Source organism: Chiloscyllium punctatum, chromosome 37 (assembly GCF_047496795.1).
Source record: "Chiloscyllium punctatum isolate Juve2018m chromosome 37, sChiPun1.3, whole genome shotgun sequence".
Lineage (NCBI taxonomy): Eukaryota > Metazoa > Chordata > Chondrichthyes > Orectolobiformes > Hemiscylliidae > Chiloscyllium > Chiloscyllium punctatum.
This window is the reverse complement of record NC_092775.1, coordinates 22,177,263-22,203,723: the sequence shown is the minus strand read 5'-3', so window position 1 is coordinate 22,203,723 and position 26,461 is coordinate 22,177,263. Positions and strand designations below refer to the sequence as shown.

At 39.5% G+C, this 26,461-nt stretch overlaps 1 protein-coding gene across 1 annotated transcript in view; it reads right to left on the bottom strand.

Annotated features, from left to right (window-relative positions):
* Window positions 1-22,454: 22,454 nt before the first annotated feature.
* ntsr1 (neurotensin receptor 1 (high affinity)) overlaps window positions 22,455-26,461 on the bottom strand; it is a 132,216-nt gene continuing 128,209 nt past the window's right edge. Inside the window, exon 4 of the mRNA XM_072556440.1 lies at window positions 22,455-22,652. Within this exon, the coding sequence (XP_072412541.1) occupies window positions 22,556-22,652 (97 nt within the window). The 3' untranslated portion in view covers window positions 22,455-22,555. The remainder of the gene's footprint in view (window positions 22,653-26,461) is intronic.

Here is a 26,461-nt window from a genome sequence, read left to right as displayed (position 1 = left end):
AAAGCCCTGTACACTTGCAGCAAAACATCCCTACTCCTGTACTCAAATCCTCTTGCTGTGAAGACCAACGTACCATTTATCTTCATCTTTGCCAGCTATACCTGAATGCTAGCTGTTAGAGATCTTACAGAGAGATAGACTGTTAACAAAATGAGAAGTTAGGGGACTGGAGAAATGACAGGGAGTACCAGCTGCCAGAGAACTAACTGTCACATATTGAAGATCTTTTTGGAGAATGATCATCAAATCTTCTAATATACCACCAGACTGCCAATTTCACTTATGCCTGATCATTGGCTATATAGCAGGCCTTTACTTAAATGTTCTTGTCACTCTTGGAGCATTTATTTCCAATTTTTGAACAGAGTGATTCCAACCTCATCCTGCACTCAATTTTTCAACTGTAGACACCTGGCAGGATGTCTGTCTTGACTTTTCAAAATTTAGGTTTGCACTTCATGTGATTTACCATTTAAGTTATAGCTAGAAAATGGCATGTAGAATACTTCTGAATTTTCAAAATATGGAGAACGGAGGCCAAAACCCCATTGTGAGTACTGTTAAGACATAAACCATCAAGTTAATCACTGGGATGATTTAGAAGAGATTAAGTATGATCACTGATTTCTATATACACAGAGCAGTGGGTGCTGTGAGATGGCTGCTTCACCATGAAGTGGTACAATAGCAATAGATTGTTATGACATACAGTTGAGAAAGTGGTGCTGGAAAAGCACAGCAGGTCAGGAAGCATCTGAGGAAGCAGGAAAATCGACATTTTGGGCAAAAGCCTTTCATCAGGAATGCCTTATTCTTGCTCCTCAGATGCTGCCTGATGTGCTGTGCTTTTCCAGCACCACACTCGCGACACTAATCCTCAGCATCTGCAGTACTCACTTTCGCCCTGTTATGACATCCAGGCTTCTGTTCTGAGTCATCACACAGGTCTGCCTGAGTGGTAGCTAATGTCATCTCTGAAACTTCATAAAGGAGATGTCTTGCACTGCTCCAGGTCAGTCAGTGTTAATTGGAGGTATCTTTTACAGGTTTTTAGTTGCCCAAACGGTCTTGTATCTGTGCTTCCCGCTTGGATAACACAGTGATTCTATATCTGCCAAAAAAAAATGACATAAAGGGACAGAAGAGATTAAATACATGCATCAAAAACATTGAAAATGTTTCATAAGTAATTCATTTTTAAGAAATTTCACAATCAATCATACTTTCATTGCAAAAAAAAATGCCATACAAAGTGTCCAACTTTACCGGTGTCCTTTCTGGATGTCTGAAGATATCCTGTGGTGAGAAAGTAACCTTCTTTATTAAACTCAGTACTTATGGTGCAGGAAAACAATTATGTCCCTTTCAAATTGATTGTCAGTGTCAGGTCCTGTATGAGTGCTGTTGGTCTTAATTATGCATCAAACAGCAAAAATTAATAGAATCATAGAATCCCTACAGTGTGGAAGTAGACCATTCAGCCCATCGAGTTCACACTGACTGCACTGAGAGCATCTCACATAGACCAAACCCCCTACTCTATGCCTGTATTTCCTATGGGCAATCCACCTAACCTGCACATCTTTGGACAAGTTGGGACCTGGTTTCATTTGCTGGTCTTCTGCAGTCATTTTTTGAGGAGTAGAACTCCTTAGTGGGGCTCTTGTACTTCATAAAGTTTGTGCAAAGAATTACAAAAAAATTGCAATTTGAATCTTACAGGATTTGCAATTTGTTCTCATACAGCATGTTCCACCCAATATAACTGTAATAGACAATATGTACAAGATGCATTCCATATCAGGGATTTAGCCTGAGGTAAAAGCAATTCAAATTGGAAATTACAGGAAATGCAAAAGATGTAAAATTTTCCTGCATGCACCATACTGGAATCTGGAGTGCCTCATAATATTTTCAATGTTCTTGTTTACAATGTACATTTTTGTTTTGTAAAACACATAGCTTGAGGTTTCCATTCTCCCAGTACAGTTTGGCTGAAAAGCCTTAGACTTACCTTGTTACACCACTAAACCAACTGCCTTTTTGTGTCCTTCAGAATGTGGCCTTAATCTTGGAATCCGCAAGTCTTGGTCGAGAACTCTTTGCATTGGAATGTCCAGCAGGTTTCAGACAGTCCAAAGAGCTATCTTTCACCAAGCTGATGGTCTACCATTCAGAACTGATATTTGTCTCAGTGTGCATCCTTGTGCAGAAACTATTGAACAGAGTCCTGTGTCATGGAACTGTTTGGGTTAAACCACGACAAAAGCCTTTGCAACTCCATTCAGACCTTCTTTGCAAAGACAGAAGTCCACAAGGAGGTGGACAACAGTCTTCTCCCCATTGCAGTCACCTTGTGGGCAGTATGTAGAGGGTGAGACTCCAGAAGTACAAGAAGGATCTGACAGGGAATGATTTTTCTCATCAGCAGCAAAGCTATGATTTGGTGGGAGAAAGTGAACACTGTAAATGCTGGAGATTAGAGTCGAAGAATGTGGTACTGGAAAAGCACAGCCGGTCAGGCAGTATCCGAGGAGCAGGAGAATTGATGTTTTGAGCATAATTATTCTTGATGAAGGGCTTATGCTCGAAATGATGATTTTTCTGCTCCTTGTGCGTGCACACACACACACACAAACCCACATGCACACATACACATGTACATTTGTGGGGTGAATTTGTACTTGCAGAGTTACATTGTACTTTGCTCAAAAATTGCATGAATCCATGCAAGGTTCTGTTCATTCATTTTTTAACTTTAGAATCAATCTAAATATTATGGCACAGACAGCAGCACACAGGGGACTAACACCTTCAATACATTATCTGGGCTGACACTAATTGTTAAAGTTAACCTGAGAATGTAACTTTTAAAAAACGGTTTGTGATTTACATGTGAAAGAAGTGAAACTATCATGGTCATTCTAACAGACGAGAGACTTAACAAACAATTAAGGTATTTTTCAATGTATAATTTCAGTTACATCACACTGTAAACTTTTGCTATAAATTCTGTGTCTTACAATTGTGTACTCCACAACCACCTGATGAAGGAGCAGTGCTTCCAAGTAAACCTGTTGGACTATAACCTGGTGGGGTGTGATTTTTAACTTTGCACACCCCAATTTAACACCGGCATCTCCAAATCATTTCTGCATTGACTTCTCCCTCAGGCTCAGGTGATATGGCCAACTACATGAAGCATTCCATCGCAATGTAGACAGATCCATTCTTTACAATAGAGGGGACAGATGGAACCTCAGTTTGCAGTGCTCCTTGGTATCTGAGTATTGAGAGTCTATTCACAACTCAATACAGATGTCCACAATGTAGGCGATGAGGATGGAGGCAATGCTAGTTATATCTTTTCTCCTTTGTCTAGAGGTTTGTGTGTTGTGTCCCTATGAACACAATATATTTTTGATCTCCAAATTAAGTGTATGATGGTTTGGGTATTTGTCACAACGATGAATCGAGAAAAAAATAAACTCCTGAAGCAACTGAGTTGTAATCACTTCTGTGGGGTTTGATTGGCTAGGACATGCTGGAGGTCTTCATCAGGATTGTTCTGGCTAACAGCATGTCCATGAGGAAAGGTATCAACACTCGCATAACAGAAGGGCACAAAGGAGAAATTAGAAATTGGCAATCCATCTCACTGCTGGATGTGGGCTATAAAATTCCATCGAATGTCGTCACAGTTCAATCAGGTACTCCCTGAAATTGGTGATTCATCCTGACCAGACCCATCGTGTACCCAACAAGATCTCTGAAATCTCTGTCAGCATCAGTTTGAACTGGCCTCAGAAGCCAACGTAACTCAAAGCAAGGGTGAGAATTGGGCCAATCGATCTTTTGTTCCCTTTGTTGTTAGGGCAGAGCACCTCAAGGCATTGATCATTTGGACTGGAGCAGTTTAGGCATGTGGTAAAAATTGGAAAGAGTTAATAGTTATGGTCAAGCAAAAACTAGTCATGTGGCAATCATGTTCCTTCTCCATTGCGGTTAAGAACCTGGTCATTAGGTTTGAGGTGCTCTCAGTGTTGGTTTATGTTGCGCATGTGTGATCCATTCCTCACTCCTGAATCTCATAGTGCAAGGTGAGGTAAGTGATTTGCAAGCTCCTAGGCTTTTATGAATGATGCACTGGCTGTGCTTCATGAAGGGAATCATGTTATATAACAACATCCCCTCCCCCACCCAGCTCCAGTGTTATGGAGGAAAATTATAAGATATCTGACCACATTATGATGAAGTAGACGCTTTGCTTAAAAATACTCTGGAACATTTAAAAAGGTTGGGGCTGAGTTGGTGAAAGGGGAATATCAGACACAAATTGTAAGTCACACTTGGAAAATACACCTGTTGCAATATCCAGTTTTAGCCCACAGTTCAGGACAAATTTTTTTATTACTATGCTTTGGAATTGCATGAAAGCACAAAAGAAAATCTCTATGGTTAAGCATTGAAGTGCTGATTTGAAGGAATATTTGTGAAGTGCTGTAACTTTCACATACTCACTTCTACTGAAGGTGGAACTGTATTGTTTAAGGTAACCCAGGGCTTGCGAGAGAGGGCTCACAGACCGTACAGCCTGGGATAAGATACTGAAATCTCTGGTGGGGAAAGTGTAGAGGAAGAGATGCCTTTGCTTTTATCTGTAAAGGAGAGAGAAAAAACCCATATCTATCTAACCGTTACACCTGCAATCGCTCACATATCTCCTTCTCTCATCTTTTCTCCAGACCACTGAGGAACTCTGGCAAAATGCAGATAGCTAAGATGATTTGTGTAAAGTGTACAGTAAGATTGTGTAGCATAATATTCAATGTCTTTAAGAAAAGTCCTCAGAAACTCTTTAAAATATATGTTGTTAGACTGTATATGTTTTGATAAAGTGCTTCAGAAATTCTCCCAATTTATCTCAGACATTCTCTTCAAATCTCCATGAACAAGAAAAACTGTAAAGTTTGAGCATATCTTTTGTTAAAGCTCAGAAGTGTCTCACAAACTTGATTGCGTTTTTTTGAAGAAGTAACAAAGAAGATTGATGAGGGCAGAGCAGTAGATGTGGTCTATATGGACTTCAATAAGGCGTTCGACAAGGTTCCCCATGGGAGATTGATTTGCAAGGTTAGAGCTCATGGAATACAGGGAGAACGAGCCATTTGGATACAGAACTGGCTCAAAGGTGGAAGACAGGGGGTGGTGGTGGAGGGTTGTTTTTCAGACTGGAGGCCTGTGACCAGTGGAGTGCCACAAGGATCGGTGCTGGGCCCTCTACTTTTTGTCATTTACATAAATGATTTGGATGCGAGCATGAGAGGTACAGTTAGTAAGTTTGCAGATGACACCAAAATTGGAGGTGTAGTGGACAGCGAAGAGTGTTACCTCAGATTACAACAGGATCTGGACCAGATGGGCCAATGGGCTGAGAAGTGGCAGATGGAGTTTAATTCAGATAAATGCGAGGTGCTGCATTATGGGAAAGAAAATCTTAGCAGGACTTATACACTTAATGGTAAGGTCCTAGGGAGTGTTGCTGAACAAAGAGACCTTGGAGTGCAGGTTCATAGCTTCTTGAAAGTAGAGTCGCAGGTAGATCGGCTAGTGAAGAAGGCGTTTGGTATGCTTTCCTTTATTGGTCAGAGTACTGAGTACAGGAGTTGGGAGGTCATGTTGCAGCTGTACAGGACATTGGTTAGGCCACTGTTGGAATATTGCGTGCAGTTCTGGTCTCCTTCTTATCGGAAAGATGTTGTGTAACTCAAAAGGTTTCAGAAAAGATTTACAAGGATGTTGCCAGGGTTGGAGGATCTGAGCTAAAGGGAGAGGCTGAACAGGCTGGGGATGTTTTCCCTGGAGCGTTGGAGGCTGAGGGGTGACCTTATAGAGGTTTACAAAATTTTGAGGGGCATGGATAGGGTAAATAGACAAAGTCTTTTCCCTGGGGTTAGGGAGTCCAGAACTAGAGGACATAGGTATAAGGTGAGAGGGGAAAGATATAAAAGAGACCTCAGGGACAACTTTTTCATGCAGAGGATGGTATGTGTATGGAATGAGCTGTGATGGAGGTTGTGATGGAGGCTGGTACAATTTCAACATTTAAGAGGTATTTGGATGGGTATATGAATAGGAAGGGTTTGGAGGGATATGGGCCAGGTGCTGGCAGGTGGGACTGGATATCTGGTTGGCATGGATGGGTTGGACCGAAGGGTCTGTTTCCATGCTGTACATCTCTATGACTCTATGACTCTAAGTATGCATTATTGAGGCTATTCAGCAAGTAATTATCAGAAAAGGTGTGTTCGTAGAACATAGAACATAAGGTCAAGTGGTTCTGCTACAGGCCCATTTAGAACATAGAATATAGAATAGTACAGCACAAGAACTGACCCTTCAGCCTAGAGTGTTGTGCCAAACATGGCACCAAATTAAACTAATTCCTTCTGCCTGCCCTTGGTCCATATCCCTCTACCACTCTCTATGTTAAAAAAAACATGCCTCTTACATCTCCTTTGAACTTTCCACCTCTCACCTTAAATGCATGTAACTTAGTTTTAGACATTTCAACTCTTGGAAAAAGATTCTGACTAGGAACCCCATATAAGCATCTCAAAATTGTATAGACATCCGTCAAGCCTCCCCTCAGCCTTCATCACTCAAGAGAAAACAACCCGAGTTTTTCTAGCCTCTCCTTATAGCTCATACCCTCGAACCCAGGCAGCATCCTGGTAAACCTCTTCCGCAACCTCTTCAAAGCCTCCACATCCTTCCTGTAATGTGGCAACCAGAATTGAATGCAATACTCTAAGTGTGCCCGAACAGAAGTCTTACAAAGCTGCAACATGTCATCCTGACAGCTCTTGTACTCAATTCCCCTCTCAATAAAGACAAGCATGCCAATGCTTTCTTTACCACCTGATCTACTTGCATAGCTACTTTCAGGGAGCTATGGACTTGAACCCCAAGATCCCTCTGTACATCAAAGTTGTTCAGGGTCCTGCTACTAACTGTATACTTTTCCTTAACATTTGATCTCCCAAAGTGCAGCAGCTCACACTTACCTGGATTAAACTCCATCAGCCATTTCGTTGCCCATATCTGCAACCAATTTATATCCTGCTGTATCCTTTCACAATCTTCTGTACTATCCACAATTTCACTGCTCTGCATCTGCCCACCCATCCACATTTTCATCCAAATCATTCGTATGTATCGCAAACAGCAGAGGTCCCAGCACAGATCTCTGCGGAACACCATTAATCACAGACATCCAGCCTGAAAAACACTCTCCCACTACTACTCTCTATCTTCTATGGCCAAGTCACCGTGGATCCCATGCATCTTAACCTTCTGGATGAGCCCACCATGAGGGACCTTGTCAAAGGCCTTACTAAAATCCATGTAGACAACATCCACTGCTCTACCCTTATCGATTACCCTAATCATCTCCTCGAAAAGCTCAATCAAGTAAGACATGTCCTGTCCTACACAAAGCCATGCTGACTGTCCCTAGTTAGACCACGTTTTTCCAAATCCTATCCCTAATAATTCTCTCCAATAGCTTCCCAACCACTGATTTGAAACTCACTTGTCTATAGTTTCCTGGATTATCCCTATTTCCCTTCTTAAACAGAGGAACAACATTATCTACTCGTCCATCCTCCAGATAATTGAAGTTTTAGCCATCAAAATAATGCCCACCTCTTTAATGAACTCTCGCAGTAACTTAGTTGTCCACGAGCCTTTTAATGATTATTGGGTGACCTTTCCCAGTGCAGTTTTCAACTCCTTTTCTTAAATGGTGACATGTTACAGACAGGTTAAAGCACTGGTCAGCTCTGAACATTATCAGTCACCTGAGAGCTCTATAGTAATTTTCCTAAAATAAATATTAGGCAGGAGCCAATGAAGCTCCAAGATTGCAAAAAAACTAGTTTGATCTTTATTTAGATTAAATTATAGAGGATATGTGACACAGAAACAGACCATACAGCCCATTCAGTCCATGCCCACATTTATACTCCTTTCCAGCCTCACCTGATCTTTCTTCTAAAGTTACCTCTGTTACTTTTAATATACCTTTTAACCCTTTTTAACATTTTTATATTTCTTTATTAAAAAAAAATGCATCCTGTCATGGTTTCCAATGGGTATCGGTGTCAAAAAGTCTTGCATTAAAGACATACCAATATTGAAGCATAAAATGGAGTTTATGAGGAAGTGGTTGACTAACTGGTGAAGCAGACTTACTGATGTTTCAAATGAGCACATTAGAGTTTTCCACAAGCACCAGGACTCCATGTCTTACTGAAGGTGATCTGTTAGGCTGAATCCTGTGGACAGCATCTGGAAAGATTGGCAATAGATATATGAGTAAAATGGTATTGAAAACCTTGTTGATGGTGGAATGGTAAGTGCCACTAAATAATCCTTTTCAACTTGTTTTGCAAAGCAACATTCATTAAGACACTAATCAAATTGCTGTACTTCATTAGCTGAGAAAAGTTACAGTTGCTCTGCAGCTTATTTGTAATCTCTTTTTACAAGGTAAATACAAAAAAAATTGACAGAGTGATTGCAACTGTGATTTGTGGAGATTTCCTGAAGAAAAGCCATTAGAACCTTTCATCACATTAGCCTAGGAGAAAGTGAGGACTGCAGATGCTGGAGATCAGAGCTGAAAAATGTGTTGCTAGAAAAGCACAGCAGGTCAGGCAGCATCAAAGGAGCAGGAGAATCGATGTTTCGGGCATAAGCCCTTCTTCAGGAATGAGGAGGGTGTGCCAAGCAGGCTAAGATAAAAGGTAGGGAGGAAGGACTTGGGGGAGGGGCATTGGGAATGCGATAGGTGGAAGGAGGTTAAGGAGAGGGGTTGGGGGCGGAGATGTCAGGAAGAAGATTGAAGGTCAAGAAGGCGGTGCTGAGTCCGAGGGTTGGGACTGAGAAAAGGTGGGGGGAGGGGAAATGAGGAAGGTGGAGAAATCTGCATTCAGCCCTTGGTAACATTAGCCTAGGAATGACTCCTGGCCACATATCTATAACAAAAAGTGCTTATTCCTTGTTGCAATCCAGTTAGTGATCATTAACCTTTAAAGTAAATTATGAACTTAGTTTTGGCCTTCGCTTACAACACAAACCTTGCGTCATTTACTCCAGAAATCTCTTAGTGAAATGCAAACTAAATGAGGCCCAAACTGCAATGTGATTGAGCTTGAATGGCTCTGTATCCTTTTACATAGTCTCAACCAGTATCAGTTTGTTCAGAAAGTTTGCTTCTAAAATCTTAAGGATCAGTTTTCATTTCCTTAGAAATTGCAAGAGCCCACTTGCTTGCAGTGTTTCCTTTTTTTGCTTCCATTTTCAATTTTCTGTTTTCAATTCGGTTATGCATTGTTTATGTTTTTCTGTCAGCTGCTGTACAGTTCCATTTCTTCTATTCTGAGATGTCTATGTGTAATAATCTCCCAGGTATGTTCATGTTGTACTTACTCCATTTTCAACAGATAAAACTTTAAATCTGAAATTGTCATTCAGCCATCAATATTGCCAGCAACAATTTCCAGGCTGTTATTTTCTGTTCACAGTTTTAGAGAGTGATGAGAATTGATGTGTGTGAGAGATATTCAAATCATGCATGAGTGAGCAGAAAAGGGACCCTTGGGTCAGTATACAATCAGTTCAGTACATTTTATATCGTTTATTGACTTAGTTGTAATTCGACTTCTCCTGCAACATCCTTGGATCTAGACAATTGGCAATTGATCTAAACTTCATCACAAATGTTTATTTTCAGATGCAACCATTTGTTGTTTATTGTACTTTTATCGCACTCCGAGAAGCTATGAAAATGGGACTATGTTGTATTAGTGCAATATGGGGTTCTTGTCTAATTACTACAACTGAGTTAAGTTATATCAACTGTGAAAAGGTCTCAAAATGATAAGAAACAGGCATGTACAGTATGTGATTTTCAGTATTGATTCCCATGCGGAGCTGTCATTTCTGGGCACTTTGGTGCAAAGTGTTCCTTAACCTGTGCCATTTGTCCCATCACTCCTTGTTGGATAAGGAGTGGTAATCTATCATGTACTCATTAGTCAAGGAGATCCCATTCTGTAAAGTACTGTAGACACCTCAATAAATAAGACCCTTACTGGAGTCTACTGAAAGGTGACATTACAGGGATCTGAAACAAATTGCTGAAAAAACTCAGCAGGTCTGGCAGCATCTGTGGAAAGACAAGCAGAGTTAAAAATTTGAATCCAGTCACACTTCTTCAAAACTGAACATGAAACATTAACTCCACAGATGTTGCCAGACATGCTGAATTTCTCCAGCAATTTCTGTTTTTATTTCAGATTTCCAGCATCTGTAGTTCTTTGTTCTATTTTATCATTTTGGAGGGATCTATGCACTTTAATCTCATCTTCAGCAATGCAATGATCTGTTTGATGAGGAAAGTGAATGCACTAATAGCCAAGTTTGTGGATGACAGGAAAATAGTTAGGAAGGTAACTGGTGAGGATGACGCACAAGACTGTAGAGAGACATAGACAGATTAAGTGAATGGGCAAAAACTTAACAGATGGAATATAATGTGGGAAAATTGGAGATTATGCAACTGGCATGAATAATAAAGGAAATAAATATTATTTAATTGGAGAAAGAGTACAGAAAGCTATAGAACAGAGGGATTTGTGAGTCCTCACAAAAAGCTAACATCCAAGTTTTTTCAGTAACAAAGAAAGCAAGTGGAATGTTGGCCTTTATTTCAAATGGAATGGAGCATAAAAGTAGCGAGACTTCGCTAAAATTATACAAAGCTCTAGTCAGGCTACAGCTAGACCATTGAATAGTTTTGGGTCCCTTATCTAAGGAAAGACATATTGGAGGCAGTCCAGAGAAGGTTTACTTGGCTGACACCAGGTACAGAGGGGCTATCTTATTAGGAGACATTGAGTAGGTTGGGCCTTTACTCATTGGAATTTAGAATCATGGGTAGCAATCTGACTGAAATAAACAAGGTTTTAAGGGGACTGGACATGGAGAGGTTGTTTCCCCTTGTGGCAGAACCTAGGATCAGAGGGCATCATCTTATCATCTCAGGGTTTGCACACTTAAGACAGAGATGAGAAGGTCTTTCTCATCTGGACATAGTGCATCTGTGGATTTCTTTACCACAGAGTACTGTTGAGGCTGGATCATTGATTGTTGACATTTATCTTAATTTCATTAATAATTCTAAGATAATTTGCCTTTTGACTTTAAACTTGGCTCCTAAAATCCACTGCTGCTGACAAATCGCAGTGATTGCACACCTTTATTATATTCTGAATAGCTACAATTATGTTAATTTATCCAGGCCGGCCCTTGTCACCCATTATTTTTCCCTGACTCCTAGTTAGATATACAGTACTTACTTCTCAGTTAGCTTTTGATTCCTACATCAGTTCCCCAACGGTTTGTAGAAAGGAAGTTTTGATATTCAGAGTGCTCACTTTGCAATTGCTTAGAAAAAAGGCATTTTACAAATGGAGGCTTTGTTCTCACAAGGTTATCTTGTTGTGTAAGGAAGGGAGTTGATGTCTAATTTCTGTCAGTTCTGGGCTTGGAAGCGAAAGAAAAGAGGGGAAATAATACAAACAGTTTTGATTCCTTTAAAATGCTGCATATGCATGATATGTGATCCAGTTCACCCATTGGGTACTTCTTTCTTTTAAAAAAAGGGTTTTCCAATCCAAGCATTGATTTAACCCATTAAATTTCATTCACATGACCACGCAAAGTTTTCAGTGTAAAATAGATAGTGGTTTATATCTTATGAGATGAAATCTAGAAACTGATATCTACTTCATACATTTTCATAGATGAAGTCACACAATATTCAACTTGAATCAAGTTTTGTTCTTCAATGTCTGTCAAACTGCATAGATAGTCACTTTTAGCCTGGGACAGATTTAATTTTTTGCCATTATGGAAAATGGTTGGCGATGGATCAGCAGCATGCTATTTATTTCCATCCATGAGAGTCAGGATTTGTTAAAAAGGTGAACGATCTTAAAGAGGTAAACATTTTGCAATTTCCCTATACCAACCACCAGTCAGAAAAGTTCCCAGAGTGAAAACGTAAATGATAGGTTGATTTTCACTCTGGGAACTTTTCTGACTGGTGGTTGGTATAGGGAAATTGCAAACTGCATTCACTGGAGAACATTTAATAAGAGTGGGAAGTTGGGAGAAGGTTTCTAGTAAGTTGGTTGACACTTGGCCAACCAGCTGTCTGGAGATATGCAAGGGAATGGGGATGATATTGTTTGCTAGGGTGGGGTGGGATTGTGGGGTGTGGGGAGTTGGTGCTATGGTTTTCTTTCAAGAGCCAAAAGACCAGGTGGCCCTCCTGACCCTACAAAGGAAAGCAAAATGTTTACCGCTTTAAGATCTTTCATCTTTTTAACAAATCCTGACTCTCAAACCTGCCAGGAAAGAACATAAGGACAGGGTCTAGACCTTTCTACCCATGAGTCCTTTCTGTAATTTCATTTGTTTATGGGTAATTCAAAAATCCTCCTATCCAAGCCTCACTTAAAATTGCAGTCATGCTCCAACAAGTTCTGTATATGAAAGTGAAGGTTTAAGTAGAGAACTCAAGCACACACCAAAGGTCCCGAATAAAAGCGACAGTATTTGGATGGAAATAAATAACATGCTGCTGATCCATCGCCAACCATTTTCCATAATTGCAACAAATGTAAATGATGTAAATTATCATAGAAATAGGGTGATGTAGGTTCTGTTTCTAGTAGGGTATATTACCTCATGTGACATTGCTTAAGTTATCTCTTGTAACTTAAAAAAAACATAGGTGGATAACATGGTATTGAAAGATCCAGCACATTACAATATGCAATTGCCTGTAATACATTCACTGGTGTCCCAGGTAGTGTTAGGCTACTTGGTTAAAGCAGAAAAGCATGCTTCTGAGTAGCTAGCCATTCCTCAAATGAGTCAAGTTTAAACAAAACCTGTGATCTTTACGCCTCTGTGTCACATATGATGATGCTGTGATGATATCAAAAACCTGTCAATTAAAGGTATATTGACATACTGACTGGGAGACATAACAGGGAAACAGTTACTGAACCTAAAGATCTCATAGCCAAGTGGTGAGAATGAATCTTGACTACTTTAAATAATTAAATGTTCCAGAGAGGCAAAAGCAATAAAGTGTCATAACTTCAAATATATTTAATAACATTTCAAAATGGAATCATTTGAAAATGTAATAACTGTCTCAGTGTTTCTGTCAATTGTAGTTTCCTTAATTTTTACTTATTATGTTCTACTCCACAAAAAAAAATCAGAACTGATAAACTATCTGATGATACTCCATGTAATTTTATGAGATATAATAGTAACAGCGTGAAAATGTACAGGACCGTAAAAAATTATTTGTTTGGTCTCATGGTTCACAAAATATCACCCTTGGTGATATCTAATGTCAGTAAATTACTTCCTTTACCAAATGACTCTAGTACTCTCTTAAATTACTGACACTATGTGCCCTGCTGGCTTCCTGGATGGACAGTTCCAATCATAGGGAATTTCTTCAATTGACAAAAAGCCTCAACCACTTAAATTATTGTGAATTACAGCAAACAAAAGGATAGCACATCTCTGTTAAAGTAAAAACCAATGATCATTGACTTACAAGAACCAGGTTTCAACTTATTGCATGTAACCATATCTTATTCTTTGCTGAGACCTGCTGGTCCATCAGTACACAGCCTACTAACTTATCCTTGTACTTCCATAAATTAATGTATTAGATTGTGTTGCACATGGTATAGTATATGGGAAGGTATGAACAGATGGATGCCTCTTTCTGCAGGGAATGCCATCAGTTTGATCAGACTGAGGGCAGGGTTTTGACCTTGAGCATTTACTAGAGAGCATCTGGATGGGTATGTGAATAGGAAAAGATCAGAGGGATATGGGCCCAGTGCTGGCAAATGGGACTAGGTTAGGTTAGGATATCTGGTTGGCATGGATGAGTTGGATTGAAGGGTCTGTTTCTGTGCTGTACATGTCTATGACTCTATAACTCTAGAAAATTGTGTGTGTTGTACCAGAGCCCAGCTACATGAAGAGAGGAGGAAAAGAAAGAGAGGAAGAACAATAGTGGAAAGAGAATCAATAGTGAGGGATACAGAGAGGTGTTTCAGTGACCACAGACATGACTCCAAGTTGGTTTCCTTCCTCCTTGGGGCCAGGGTGGAAAATGTCACTGAGCAGCTGCAGTGCTTTCTGAAGGGGGAAAACGAACAATCAGAGATTGTAGTTCACATTAGTACCATGACGTCAGGAGAGGAGGGATGAGGATCTGCAACAAGAATATATGGAGCTACGTAGTAGATTGAAAAGCAGGACCTCAAAGTTTGTAATCTCTGGTGCCACATCCTAGTGAATATATGAATAGGTGAATTGAGAGAGGAAAGTACGGCTGAAGAGTCAATGCAGGAGGAAGAACTTTTGTTTACTAGATCACTGGGTCCATTTCTGGGAAGGTTAGTACCTGTACAATTCTGATAGGTGTACCTGAGCTGGAATGAGACCAATATTTGAGCAATGGTGGAAAGATATGTGGAGTAGCAGGACAGAAAAATGTGATATACAGACAAGTATATTGAAGAATAACCAAGTAAATCTGAAAGACAGCGCACATGTTATTATGTTAAGGCACAAGGGAGCACTGTGAGGATGGTTGACATTTATTTCAATGCAGAGTCTTGCAAGCAAGGAAGATGAGTGGAGGGTTTTATCTTTTGGTGTACAGTACCAAGAGCAGTTGATGGTCTCACAAATTCTCTTTCAGAACATCCTTAAGAAGAGACACTGGGGCATCTGAGCATTTCTTAGTAGTGGGCTAGAGCATAACTGTTGGCGACCTGGAATTTTCATTCCCTTGAAGATGTGGTCTCCAATTGCATGACCTGCACTATTTATAGACAGGAGCAGAAAAAAAAATCTACTTTCCTTCCATCTTGCAACTAGACTTTAGAAACACCTTGATCCCAATCTCTTCAAGAACAAAAGAGTAAATCATCCTGGTTGATTGGATATCAACATACAGAAGGTCAACCATGAGACAATGATGACATCTTTGAGAAACATGTTTCTCATGCAAAGATTCTAGATTAGTCATCCCTGATAGTGAGCCCATTTCAATCCTATGCAGCTTCACACATCCATAATTCAAAGCTTATTGTAGTACAACAAGCTGTTAATGAAACAGAGCAAAGGATACTGACAGAAAAAAGGTCTTGAGGTACATAAACAATTTTCATCAAGTTCGACTCAAGTATTGCACCACACTGTCCTAGAATGGCTTTACTCCATGCCAATGGGTGATTTTTTTTTCTAAGCTCAGATCCTTAGGTAGTTGTTGTAACTCAGCTATAAATGACCAAGTTAAAGCCTAAAGACCATCAGGGCAGCAATTCAATATTCATTGACCCTCCACAACCCGCAATGGAACTCTGTACAAGAGTCAAACTGTTCTGCAGACTTTCCCTCAAATTCTGCATGCCCTAGTATAGCAAGCAAACAACTGATATCCCATTCTTCCTCAATATATGGTGACTACAGTGTCCAAATGAGACTTTGGGTATGGGAGGAAAATTTTGATAGCCATATGTTAAGCGCAATTTTAGTCATTGATAGTTTATAGAAACACTAATTGTTAAGTCACAATGATTTAAAAGGATAGAATTAAGGTCTTGTGGGAAGATCTAAGATAATGCAGAAGTTCCAAATTTATAGGATATGCCATCAGTGATTCCTGCTTATGTTGATACATATTGCTGGAACTAGGATTGAACCTTTAAAGCTCTTAGAATGCTCTCTCCCATTTACCTTTGTAAATGTTATACATAATAAAATAAAAGCGTTTGGTTATAAAGACCCGAACCTTATTCATCACTGAATATATTTAGAACAGTGTCTGCATTTGTACACAAGATGTCAAATATTGGTTGAAATGATTTACTGTATGTAAAGTCAGAATAATTTGTTTTGGTTCAGAGTTAAGTATCTTGGAGAGGTGCCCCCTGATAGCTAATATATTTTGGTGATAACCGTTTCACACTGACTGTTCAGATCATTCTTGTAATCCCCAGTGGTCTGCTGTGAACCTGCAAATCACTGATACTATGGTTTATGAGCAATTGACCTGCCATACTCAATGTAAACCCATATATATAATTTCAAATTGCCAAGAAGAATAGCTTATCTTGAAAAAGCACCTTACTTTGTTAGAGCATTTGTGTTTAACAGAATTGCTCTAATGCTTCATTCCTATTCTTCACGTTTCTTTTAACACAGAAGAACTCACAGACTGCAGCCCTACTTGGTAAAATCAAAAGAGACATTTTAAAACATTTAAACTGTACCAAGAAACACCATGAGACAACATTAATAGAAGAACACATCATTGATGTTTTCAGCTCGAAAACAATAACAAAGCTGAGAAACAGTGGGATAATGGCAAGTATTTTAGTCAAACTTGCTTTTCCAGTGGTTTCTTCAAAGGTTTGGAAGCAACATGAATGCACACATGGTAAAAACAATGACTGCAGATGCTGGAAACCAGATTCTGGATTAGTGGTGCTGGAAGAGCACAGCAGTTCAGGCAGCATCTAAGTAGCTTCGAAATCGACTTTTCGGGCAAAAGCCCTTCATCAGGAATAAAGGCAGTGAGCCTTATCTCTCCACGCTTCAGGCTCACTGCCTTTATTCCTGATGAAGGGCTTTTGCCCAAAACGTCGATTTCGAAGCTACTTGGATGCTGCCTGAACTGCTGTGCTCTTCCAGCACCACTAATCCATGAATGCACACATGGCTTTCCTGGGCTAATAAACAAAAATTCTATAGAAAATAATGGTAATCTTGATTCTAGCTCTGACACACTCAAAAACTTCAAGATGTTTATGAATAGGAAGGGTTTAGAGAGATATGGGCCAAATGTGGTAAATGGTAAATTTAGGATATCTGGTTGGCATTGTGGGGAGTTGGACCGAAGGGTCTGTTTCCATTCTGTACATCTCTCTGACTCTATAGATCTACATGTGAAACATAATCGAATGGATCAGCTACATTCTCATTAGATTTTATTTCAACAATTAACAATTAAAGCAAACATATCCCTCAAACAATGATTTTCAACAGAAATGCTGTAAAAGTTTTGCAGATGCATGCATTTAAAAAGGTATCATATTATCAGAGTGAGAGTCTTAGGATTTACCATACATGTGTACAACACTCAAATTCTGTATAAAATAAAACAAATCACAGCTGAAAAAATGTACCATTAGTTTAGTTGGCTGAACTGCAGGCTTAAGATATACAGATGAATTCCTAAACTGGCTGAGGTTATTATGAAGGATTCTCCTACTCGATCTCTCCCCTCATCTGAGGCATGCTGACCCTCAGGTTAAAACATACCAGCTATCTCTCTCCATTGAGTGACTAGCCCTATGGTGTGGGAAGACTATGGTGACATTATTCTTTATTAACTGTTCTTTCCACCTGTCCTGCCACCTTCAATGACCTGTATACATATAGTCCAAGGTCCATCTGATCCTTTGGCTCCTCACAATGTTGGATTCGCCAATCAAGTGATCTACCTCTTAATCTATGCTGCATTCCTCTCTTTCGTTGACTACTCCACTTCCTGGATGGTTTTCTATGCTATTGCATGCCTAAAGAAAAGGTATCCCATTCTGCTCCAAAGCCCAGTCAATCCAGCCCTTAAACTCAGTCTAAACTACATTCCTAATTCTTACCTACATTATTGACCTCTATGAGGTCTGACCAAGCCCATTTTTACTGCTATTTACTTCGTCAGTGAAAAGTAATAACCTAAAGGCAGTAACAGCAACTTAAGATATATAAATTAGTGGTTAATCCACCAACCAATTAGTGGTTAACCCCTGTGAAACTGTGTGCAATAAAACGACGTGGCTCATACAGTCAAACGCTGATGAAATCAACTGACACACCAAAAGTCATTCTTAGACTTTCCTTAAATTGAGCCATGTATTGAATTTGAATGAGTAGGTCTGGTTGATCATAGCTTTTATATTTCTTTTATATATTCTAAGATCATTTCCTTATTTTTGAATCCAGGATGTCAGGATGTAGATGTTCCCGCAAACAGTGCACTGGATTCCTGGCCTCTTGCTATTGAAGGTACTCTTGTCATGTTGATGTCCTATTTATAACTTCAAAGAAGGACTGGGTTTCTTTTGGAGCCATTTTTTATATGGTTAAATTGAGGACTGAAAAAGTAATAAGATGGCAACTAAGAGTTATGTGATCTTTGATTATACAATTAAGACTATCTCAATCTACAGAAAGTTCTATTTTAATCACTGTCCCTCCAATCAGAATTGGATTTACAGGACAAATGTTATCTATGGAATTCACTTGCCATTGTTCTATGTCCATTTTCAATACACAGTGATAGATCTCTAGACTTCCCTGTCTCTAAATTTAATGCTTTCTGAAATAGATATTAAGAGCTATTAAATAGTGGAGTCACAGGTGGATAGAATAGTGAAGAAGGTGTTGGGATGCTTTCCTTTATTAGTCATTGCATTGCATAATATTGCATTGAGTATAGAAGTTGGGAGGCCATATGCAGCTGTACAGGACATTGGTTAGACCATTATTGGAACACTGCATGCAATTCTGGTCTCCCTGCTATAGGAAGGACCTTGTGAAACTTGAAAGGGTTCAGAAAAGATTTACAAGAATGTTGCCAGGGTTTGAGCTATATGGAGAGGGTGCATAGGCTGAGGCTATTTTCCCTGGAGCATCAGAGGCTGAGGGGAACCATATAGAAGTTTATAAGGGCCATGGATAGGGTAAACAAGGTCTTTTTCCTGGGGTGGGGAGTCCAAAACTAGAGGGCATAGGTTTAGGGTGAGAGGGGAAAGATTTAAAAGGGACCTAAGGGACAAAGGGTAGTGGGTGATTTAATCCCCGCCGTCCCCTTCACTGTTTGATCACACAGCATTGCCCTTTGATGTGAAGGGCAGTGCTTGTCACTGGCCACTCGGGTGTTTCCTTTCCTCCTGGCGGTGGAAATTTGAATAAAGATTTGTGCACCTTGTGTCTTTCACTGTGTCTCACACCTGCACACACACAGCATGGGTGCTGGGGAAAAAATAAGCACTACCGTAGTTAGGTGGTAGTGTGGGGGTAATGGGAAAAAAAAGAGAAGACAAAGAAAAAAAAACAGGAGTGTCAGAGGTTCTGTTCGCTCTGAGAGCTGACTCTGAGGGAGCTGGATCAGAATCAAGGATTCTCCACGTGTAAATAAAGGGTGACTTGGTGACGGGATGCAAAAAAAAAGAAAAATAATGGTAAACAAACTGTGCAGATAACATTTATCAGTTTGTTTAAAGACCACCATCTATATTTTATGGGTTAGTGATGTCTTTGACCTTCAAAACCATCTGGTTAGATAATATCAGAACTGGTCAGGTGACTACATCTCACTGGAAATAACAAATTTTGATCTAAGGATCCAGAAAAGGTATGTGCCACCATCAAGAGACCACAAAAGACTACAAAAACACAAGCAGCAAAAAGACTGTATCATCTTTTTGATTTAAGAATTGAGAGTTGCAAAATCTTTAAATGTCTCTCAGAAACATTCCAAAAATGTCAAGTCCATGTCGAAATAAATTTGGCATCCTGGTGCAGAAGCCACAAATACCTTTTGTTATGACCTGCTTAGCATTCATTTTTTTCAAGGGAATTGTGAACCAATCTCCATATCTGATCTTCGCTACTTTGGACCCCATCAGAATTACAATTGAAGAGCAAACAAATAGTCCTCTTTCCCAGTGTCAGATTTGTTAAACAAGTGAACTTTTGAGTGTTCTTTTTGTTTAACACTTGCTGAACTTCACCACCTCTTTTAATGGCATCTTTTTTGATGGTGTGACACGTGAATAATGTAGCACTTAAATTTTTTTCAGGGTGGAAGTTTCTTTATTATTAAACTCATTGAAAGTTTGCTGCTGTTTCTTGACCACATGTTAAAGGGGTCTTAGAGACACACGTCTCCCTTTAAAAAGACAACTAAACCATTTGCAGACAGTAAGCAGAGGGATCGGAGAGTTTCAAATTATTTCTCTTCCCACGTCTGTAACAAACAAATTAGCTGCGTGAGGGTTTGTCATCCATGGATAAGGCAGAAACAGCAGAGCAAAAGCAACAATCTGTAATCTCTGGGGAAAACAGTCACAAAGCATGCCCTTGCAACCAGCTTCCTCTCTGAAATTGGCTGACAGAACATCTCAGTATAGGTAAATCAAAGCTGAATTGCTGTTCTTTATGATGAATAAGAGCCTTGAGGGTAAACAACAAGATAGATCCATCATATAATTCTGTAAAGCTATTTCATTGAACCTTTCAAATATCTTCATTCACAAAGCTTAATATTTCAAGATGCAAATGTCATCTGTTGTAGGAATGACAGGAACTTGGCTACTATAAAGTAAGAGACAACACACCTGCAGATTCCGGAATCCAAAGTAGACAGGCAGGAAGCTGGAAGAACACAGCCTCAGGCAGCATCAGGAAGTGGAGAAGTCGATGTTTTGGGTATAACTCTTCAGTCTTGAAGAAGGGTCACACCCAAAATGTCAACTTCTCCACCTGTCTGGCTTGCTGTGTTCTTCCAGTCACCTGCCTGTCTACTATAAACTAAGAGACAAGTTGTTGCTTCATGTTTCCTTAGAAGCAACCAACATAGAGTTTTGAACAAATAATAAATGAGTTGAATGCATCCATTTATTTGCATAAGTTTTCTTATTTATCTAAGTGCAGTTTAAAAATGAGTATTCAGTGCTTCTCCTTGAGTTTGCAAAGGATCACTCCTATTGTGATTTATTATAACCAGCTGCATTTCCTAGTGCTTTTCTGAAAGTATATTTTAACATTGCCATTTTGACATATATTTATCTCATTTGGCTCTCTACACTGGGGCACAACAAAAAAATGCAAGATTTGAACTATGCTGAAATAATTGGTTTGCTAATTTCTTTGTTTGCACAAATTATTGCTAGAAAGTGGAAAGCCTAGAATGCACTGATTTATGACATCATTTCTAACTAAGTCTTTGTGAGCTTGAATTTGGAGAGATGTTAATGCTGGGCAATCAGGCAACCAGTGCTGACATTTGACACTCCTGCAGAACATATAGTTCAGCTATGTGCAGAGTCTCTTCCATGACAATATGCCTCTGACCCACTCTAATGAGATTTTCATCTAATTAATCTGATTCAATTTGACCAAAGCCAGAAGGAAAAGCCAGTGTTTAAGGTGCTGCACAGTTCTCCAATGCTTAAATACTTCCAAAAATTACTTCCTTTTTATTTAAATTTTATCAACACTCTGTATTCATCTATTTAGTCAGATTTCCATGCATGAGCAGAGATGATAATTAAAAAATTCAGAGGTGTTGTTTCTAGATTACATTCCCTACAGTATGGAAACAGGCCCTTCGGTCCAACAAGTCCACATCGACCCTACGAAGTGTAACCCACCCAGACCCATTTCTCTACCCTAGACTAATGCACCTAACATGATGGGCAGTTTAGCATGGCCAATTCACCTGACCTGCACATCTTTGGATTGTGGGAGGAAACCGGAACACCCGGTGAAAACCCACACAGACATGGGGAGAATGTGCAAATCCACACAAACAGTTGCCCAAGGCAGGAATTGAACCCAGGTCCCTGGCTCTGTGAGGCAGTAGTGTCTACCACTGAGCCACCCTTGCTATGAATCCAAATTTTCAAGATGACAGGGCAAGCAGGCATATTGCAACCCAAAATGCTCCATCTGTAGTATTGGTAAGAAGAGGAAAACAAGCACCCAAAGCCTGCATTTGAATCAAACATATGCAAAGTAAATGTTTTATTCCTTTATTCAAAACAGCCAAAACCTTACTCACACTTCTGACAGTAATGTTTTATGTTGGTTGCAACAACATAGCTGAAATTTTAAATTAGTATAATTTGCCATGTAATTTTAGTTGGTCCTGTTTTAAGTTAGAAATTGACTGCTACCAAAAGCAGCTGAAATGATATTCATTCATTTGCTATCAATGGAATCTTGCCGTGCATAAATTGGTTGTTGTGTTCATTGCACTTCATTCTTCTTGTTGTCTGAGATCTCCTTAGGATGAAGGGCTACATAAATGCAAATTAATTATTTGCAATGAATAGATACATTTACTGACCTATTCCATTATTCTATTTTACTCTATCCTTACTTGTGCTCTGTTAAACAGTGCACACAATTTATGATGGAAGTTATGACCATACATTCTTCCAAATCCATGGTAAGCATTTTCAGTTAAATGTTTGTACTTCTTCAAACAAAATATAGCAAATAAGCATTCTACTCTAGCTTTACATCTCCAAAGGATAACACCATCTTTTTAAAGCACTTCACTGAACAGTTTGCTTCTGTATCAATCATTCACTTTCATGAAGTAAATTCCTTTATGTGCTTCTACTGTGGTCACCACACAGGAAGGTGTGTTCAACATTTTTTCATCTCTGAATAGTCTGAAGGAACGAAATGAAAATGCTGATTAGTAACAAAATTGTTTGGTTATTCACCCTTACAATAAATGAGTTAATATGTTTGTTAAAATAATTCTAATTAAATTTGATCACAATGCTTCAAATATTTGAATTACAATACCACGTGCAATAATTTCTGGTCATAAATATTGAACAGCAGAAAATATTGTTGTGCTAGATCCTCTGTGCATAAAAGGAGATAACTTCTTTCCCTTTTTAAAAAGTTGACAGGGGCTATCAGATTGACAACGTTCTTGGAGCTAGAATGCACAATTAATGAATAACTGAGTATGCTCTACAGAGTACATACACTAGCAGTGATTAATGATGGAAGTATCTCATAGCTCTGCAAGAATAAAAGGTGATAATGAAGGTCTGAAATGGGCAGCTTTTACAAACATTTGGCCCAAATTAGCTGGACCAAAATATTAGTTATAGTTTGATGAATAATTAGAAATCTTTAAACATGGGATGAAGAGGGTGACAACATAATTGGAATAATTTTAATTTTGTGCAATAGTATAAATTGAGCAATAACAAATCCCAATTTTCATTTTCATTGCCTTTAATAGAAATAATAATTGCAGAATTGGTATTATATATAAGGGTCAGGATCCATACAAAGCATCACCATTCCCAGTTACCAGCCAGAAATGGAAATGCACAATTGGCCAAAAGGATTAGGATTGTCAGACATGAGGGGAAAGTGTCTCAAAATCAACAAGCATAAAAATTGTTTGGACCTTCTTGAATCACAAAAAGATTAGTGATGTGTATGCAGATACAACACATGATCAAGAAGGCTATGGGATGCTATCATCGAAGTAGGGATGTTGTGTGTCATTTATGCAGGGTATTGAGGAGACCTTGTCTTGAAATACTGTGTGCAGTTTGGTCTTCTTATTTCAGGGTTTAAATGCGTTGGAAGTAATGCAGAGGAGGTTTACTACATTGATGCTGGCAGTAAGTGGTTCATCTTTTGTGGAATGGTTGGACAGGTTGAGTTTGTTTCTACTGGAATTTTAAAGAATGGGGGGAGGGGTGACTTGATTGAACTGAATAACATTCTGAATTGTTTTGACAAGGTGGATGTAGAAAAGCTTTTCCTGTTGTGGGTGAGTCCAATACTAGTGACACAGTTTCACGACAGAGGTTAGTTTTTTTCCCTGAAAATGTTGTGTGGTTAAGAAACTGTGCACCGCAAAAGGCAGGGGAGATGGAGGTCATTAGATATTTTTTAAGACAGCGATGGATTGATTCTTGTTCCACAGGGGAATCTACAGTTATTGAGGGTAGATGGGAATTGGAGTTGTAAATACTAACAGATGATCCATAACCTTATTGAATACAGAGCAGGTTCAAGTGGCCAAATGATTACTTCTCCTATTTTGTATGTTTTCCAATGTTGTTAATTAAGCCCTGAAGTGTTTAATTGTCTATTGTTTCCACTGGCTGGATAATCAGTCCTTCTAACATTCCACTTCCTGCAAAATTCAGCGAAACCAAGTCTGTGTCTTTGAGCCAAACTGATGGGAGTTTTCTCCTGTTCTCAGCCCCAACCCCTTCACCATCATCTCCAAGTTCTCTTGAAATATCTGCCCGAAGTAACTCCCTTTGTTAGTATTGAAACTGCTGTGCAGCAATGTAAGATCTGCATTATAATTTTCCTAGTGTCAATCTGTTTGTGCTGCAACAAAATTCATATCTGTCCAAAATGAAGCTGACAGAATGCAGTGATAAGTTGCATTTAATGTTCATGCAACATTTGACTCATCATGACATCAAGGAACTGAAGCAAAATAAGAGACAATGGGAATAAAGGCAAAGCTCTCTGCTGGTTGCTTGTAAACCTAGCACAAAGGAGGATGGTTATGATTGTTGGAGGTCAGTCACCTCAATTCTGGGGCATCTCTACAGTAGTTCCTCAGGGTTGTGTCCTTGGCCCAACCATCTTCAGCTGCTTCATTAATAACCTTCCCTCCACCATAATGTCAGGAGGAAATGCACAATGTTTAGGATCATTTGTGACTCCTCAGATGTGGACGTAGTACATATTGAATTTCAACAAGACCTGAACAGTATCTAGGCTTAGACTGAAGACTGTCATGTAATATTGTCATCACACAATTACCAGGCATGGTGGATCAGTGGTTAGCACTGCTGCTTCACAGCACAAGGCTCCAGGTTCGATTCTAGCCTCGAGCGACTCTCTGTGTGGAGTTTGCATGTTCACTCCGTGTGTGTGTGGGTTTCCTCCCACAGTCCAAAGATGTGCATGTCAGGTGAATTGGCCGTGTTAGGTTGCCTATTGGTGTTGGGTGCATTGGTCAGGGGAAGGTGGGTCTGGGTGGGTTATTCTTCGGAGGTTCGGTGTGGACCAGTTGGGCCAAAAGGCCTGTGTCCACTCTGTAGGGAATCTAATCGAATCAAAAGCAATTACCATCGTCAAAAAGAGAGAATCTAACCGTTGCCTCTTGTCATTCATTCATTTAATATAGTAACTTTTTATGGACTAGGCCAGACCCCCTCAAGATGCTTCAAGAAGATAGCCCAGACCCTAATTTGTTTAGTTGTTTCGAGCAGGTGGAAAGTGGATTTGCCAGGAATGTTGCAGCTGGTCAAAACCCGTCAGTTTTAAGCATAACGTAACTTATTCACCAAGTACCGAATGAAACACAAATAACAGAGAAAAGAATACAAAATAACTTAACCTGTTCAAAAAACCCAACAGATTATCCCAACTTAATAATGCTATTCCAAATACTTGCAACAATCCCCATGAATATCACTTGGCAAAAAATGAAAAATCAAACACTGGATCTTACAGGAAAGAGGGATGGCAGAGAGATTCAGCATGGAACACCTTCTTCCATTAGCTGTTTCTTTGACCAGCAGTTTCAAACTATAAACACAGACAAAATGGAGCCTCTGAGTTTACAATCCCTCTGAAAATAAAACAAAGACAACCTAACCTTGTTAAAGGAGCAGCATCATCATACATTTAATTATCCCATTATGATAATTCTGGGGGCTTATTGATTGGCAACTGAAATGGAATCCCATATACATGATGCTACAAGAGCAGTTCAGAAGCTAGGAATGCTGTAGTGGGCAATTTACCTCCTCAGATTCCATTCAACCTCCCCCCCCCCCAAACAAAGCCTGTCTAATATCTACAAGGTACAAGTCTGTAGTGCAAAGGAATATTCTCCACTTGTCTGGATGAGTGAAGCTTCAATAACACTCAAGTACCTTGACACCATCCAGGACAAAGCAGCCCTCTTTTTTGGTGCTACATTCACTCACTCCAGCACTAAAGCACACCGGCAACAATACCTATCATTTATGAGATGCACTGCAGAAATTCAACAAGGCTTCTTTGACAGCACTTTCCAAACCCATGAGCACTACTATCTAGAAGGACAAGGGCAGCAGTAATATGGGAACACCACCACCTGCAAATTCCCCTCTGAGCCACTTACCATCCAGAATGATCACTCTAGTATCATTCCTGATGAAGGGCTCCGGCCCGAAACATTGATTTTCTTGCTCCTCAGATGCTGCCTGACCTGCTGTGCAATTCCAGCAACACACTCTCGACTCTAGTGTTACTGTCAATGGGTCAAAATTCTTTATTTCTCTCCCCAATAGCAATGTGGATGTACCTACGACAAATGAACTGCAATGGTTCACCACCACCACATTCTCAAGAGCAACAATAAATGTTGGCCAAAGCATGAAACCCACATCCCCTGACTGAGTAAGTAAAATCTAAACAATCGTTTCAGCAC